At 27.1% G+C, this 3,736-nt stretch overlaps 1 protein-coding gene across 1 annotated transcript in view; it reads right to left on the bottom strand.

Moving 5' to 3' along the window:
• Window positions 1–444: 444 nt before the first annotated feature.
• Window positions 445–3,736, bottom strand: part of LOC117180753 (beta-arrestin-2-like) — a 104,049-nt gene continuing 100,757 nt past the window's right edge. The window contains exon 6 of the mRNA XM_033373243.1: window positions 445–738. Within this exon, the coding sequence (XP_033229134.1) occupies window positions 445–738 (294 nt within the window). The remainder of the gene's footprint in view (window positions 739–3,736) is intronic.

Below are 3,736 nucleotides of genomic sequence, written 5' to 3'. Positions count from 1 at the left end.
TTTAATTAATCAAAAATAACTTTAAAATGAAGAGAATAATTTTAGACTGAAGAAAAATTTTCTTTGCAATAAAATAAACTTTTCTTTGAACCAAAGAAACTTCACTGGATCAAAAAAAAATTCCTCAAATAAAATAAACTTTCCTTTGACCGCGAGCCAATGAATATTTTGCTTTGTTTCAAGTAAATTCTCCTGAAGTCCAAAAATCTTTTTTCTGAGTGTAGTTTTCATATTAGTTTGAGATTTTTTTTGAAACTGTGTGCTGTCTCCCTGGAGAGAGTTTTTATCGTGTCACTAAGAGGCTCTTCTGAAACAGCACCAGGCTCTCTGTATGCTGAAACCTTCTTTGCAATTTTTGTTGTTAGAATTTTTGAAATTCTTGACGTTTTCCTCTCTGTTATTTTTTATCGCAATGCGGGTCTCTTCTATGACCCCTACCTCTTCTCAGGTGGTTTTTGACTCGTCATAGTCCTCTATCAAATCCGCTTCTGACATCATTTCTTCTTTGGTTTTGGTGATAACCTCTGTCTTTTCTCGAGGATTTTTTTCCTTTTTGTCTCCCGAGGGCTTGGAGTGCTCCACGATTTTTTCTAGGACCCTTGATGAATCTCTGATTGACGAGGGGCTGCCCGCTAAATTTAAATCCGGATCCTGGTCACTGTGCAGCAACGTAAATGGTAGCTTCACTGATATTCCACCCCCTATCCATTCCCCGATTGGGGATACCACCAGTTTCACCTAAAATTAAAAAAAAAATTTTGATTGTAGTTATAAAATGTTTTGTGGTTGGAGTAATCTATGTTCCGTTCAGCGAGAGAATACTCAACGGAAATTACAGATTTTTGCCCAATTAAGAAAGGCTGTGATCAAAGTGTGGAGTTTAGGCGTGGTTTACTGATTTTTAAGTTGACACCTTAAAGGAATCCTTTCCTTCAAAATTTATGGTGTCTCTAAAATTTCAGGGCCGATTCAGATCGCCCTTTTCTGCAAAAAAATTGGGCGACGTTGAGTATTCTTTCGCTGAACAAGGTATATTTCATTTGGTTAAAAATTGCAAAGTTTACAAAAAACAGGATGGCCATTTGGCCACCATTTTGTTTAATGGGATTTTAGGATGAATTTTAGATAATATATTTTTTAAACATTGTAAAAATTTCTAAAAATTTTTTGTCAATTTTTGAAGATTTCGGAAAAGTGGGTTTTTTTTACGAATTTTGGAATTTTTTAAGATTTATGTTCTTTTAAATGATTTTTTATTTTGACTAAATGGGTTAAAAGATTTAAAAAGATTTAAAATCATTTCCTAAAATTCTGGAAAAGAGCGCAGAAGATTTTAAAACGAAATTGGCCAATTGTGCAAGTTTTAAAAAATAAATACAAAAACCAAAAAGCTTAAAAGATACTTAAAAGATACAGTAAAATGTGAACAATTGTTAAACAAAATGTAGATTTCTAAAAATGTCGGAAAAAGAAGCTTTTTAAGAATTTTGAAACATTTCAAGAGAATGAACAATATTTCGTCAGATTCCAAGGAAAATTGAAAATGTTTTATGATGATTTTAATTCATTTTAATTGAAAAGTCTACTATTATATTTTTGTTTAAGAATTCTACGATTTAGTTAAAAATTTAATAATCTTGTTGATAATTTAACCGTTTGGTAATAAATCCACTTTTATAAATTAAAAATTCAACTGTTGTTTAAACATTCAAATTTTTCGTTAAATATAGGTCATTTTTGCTTGAAAGTTTAACTGTTTGGTTGAAAAATGTTGTTGTCAAAGATCAACTATTTTGTTAAAAATGAATTTCAGTTAAAAATTCATTTTTTTTAATTCATCTTTTTGCATTTCTTGTAGAATCTTATCGGATAATTTAAATGCTTTAACATCTCAGTAAAAATTCCGAAACATTATACATTCTTATTTGAAATAACCAGAAATAATGACAAGATGGTAATTCCCAGGTGGATTTCTAAAAATGTCGGAAAAAGAAGCTTTTTAAGAATTTTGAAACATTTCGAGAGAATGAACAATATTTCGTCAGATTCCAAGGAAAATTGTAAATGATTTTTTATTTTTGAAAATATAGGTTAAGAGAATATTTCGAAAAATTTCAAAAGATTGTCAAAAAAAGTTAGGAAGATTGTAATACAGGGGTTTTCATTTGGCAGAGTTTTAAACAATTTTATAAAAACTTTGAATTATTTCTAACGATATTTTGAAATTTTAGAATATTTTAAAAGATTCGAAAATAATTTAAATCCTGAGAAAATCTAAAAAAATTTAAAACAAAATGTAAATTTTGCAAGATTTCGAAAAAGTAAAATTTTACGAATTTTTAATTATTTATGTTCTTTCAAATGATGTAAAGAGAAAAATGAAAAAAATATTTGAAAAGGTTATAAATGATTTCCTAAAATTTCGGAAAAGAACGTAGAATATTTTAAAACAAAATTGGTCAATTTGGCAAGATAAAAAAACAAAAAAATTAACGAAAAAGCTTAACAGATATTTAAAAGATACAAGCAATTTCAAAAACTCTAAAACAAAATGAACATTTTTAAAAATTTCGATAAAAATAATCTTCAAGAATTTTGAAAAGTTTCAAAAGAGTGGACAAAATTTCATCAGATTCCAAGGAAAATTGAAAATGATTTTTTTTTTTGAAAATGTAGGTTAAGAGAATATTTCAAAAGAGTTTAAAATATTGTCAAAAAAGAATTGGGAAGATTTTAATGCAGATTTTTTTATTTTGCAGAGTTTTAAACAATTTTTAAAAAACTGTATTATTTCTAAAGATATCTGAAAATGGTAGGATATTTTAAAAGATTCGAAAATAATTTCAATCTTGAGAAAATTTCAAAAAATTTCAGATAAAATGTAAATTTTTGCAGATTTAGGAAAAGTAAGTTTTTTTAACGAATTTTGGAATTTTTAACATTTATGATCTTTAAATCATGTTCTTTTTTGACAAAATGGGTTTAAAGAGAAAAATGGAAAAAAATTTAAAATGATTTCCTAAAATTTCGGAAAAGAATGTAGAAGATTTTAAAACAAAATTGGTCAATTTTGCAAGATTAAAAAAAAATAACGAAAAAGCTTAAAAGATATTTAGCAGATACAAGCAATTTCAAAAACTTTAAAACAAACTGTACATTTTTTAAAATTTCGAAAAAAAGAATCTTCAAGAATTTTTAAAAGTTTCAAACGAGTGGGAAAAATTTCATCAGATTCCAAGGAAAATTGAAAATGATTTTTTATTTTTGAAAATGTCGGTTAAAAGAATATTTCAAAAGAGTTCAAAAGATTGTCAAAAAAGAATTGGGAAGACTTTAATACGGGGTTTTTAATTTGGCAGAGTTTTAAACCATTTTAACAGAACTGTATTATTTCTAAATATATTTGAAAATTGTAGAATATTTTTTAAGAGATTCGAAAATAATTTAAATCTTGAGAAAATTTCAAAAAATTTCAGACAAAATGTAAATTTTTGCAGATTTAGGAAAATTAAGTTTTTTTAAAAAGAATTTTGGAATTTTTAAAGATTTATGTTCTTTAAATGATGTTCTTAGGGAGAAAACAAGCAGGGTAAAGGTAGGAGAGCAAGTGGGAGATAGTTTCTGGTTGGTGAGTGGTGTGAGACAAGGGTGTCCTCTGAGCCCACTTTTATTTCATTTATTAATATCAGACTTGGAAGAAGAAATGAGGAGAAAGGGTTGGGGAGGAGTTAGGATA

Source organism: Belonocnema kinseyi, chromosome 9, assembly GCF_010883055.1.
Source record: "Belonocnema kinseyi isolate 2016_QV_RU_SX_M_011 chromosome 9, B_treatae_v1, whole genome shotgun sequence".
Taxonomy (NCBI): Eukaryota; Metazoa; Arthropoda; class Insecta; order Hymenoptera; family Cynipidae; genus Belonocnema; species Belonocnema kinseyi.
Note: the sequence above shows the minus strand (reverse complement) of the source record. Positions and strands in the feature narration are given on the sequence as shown.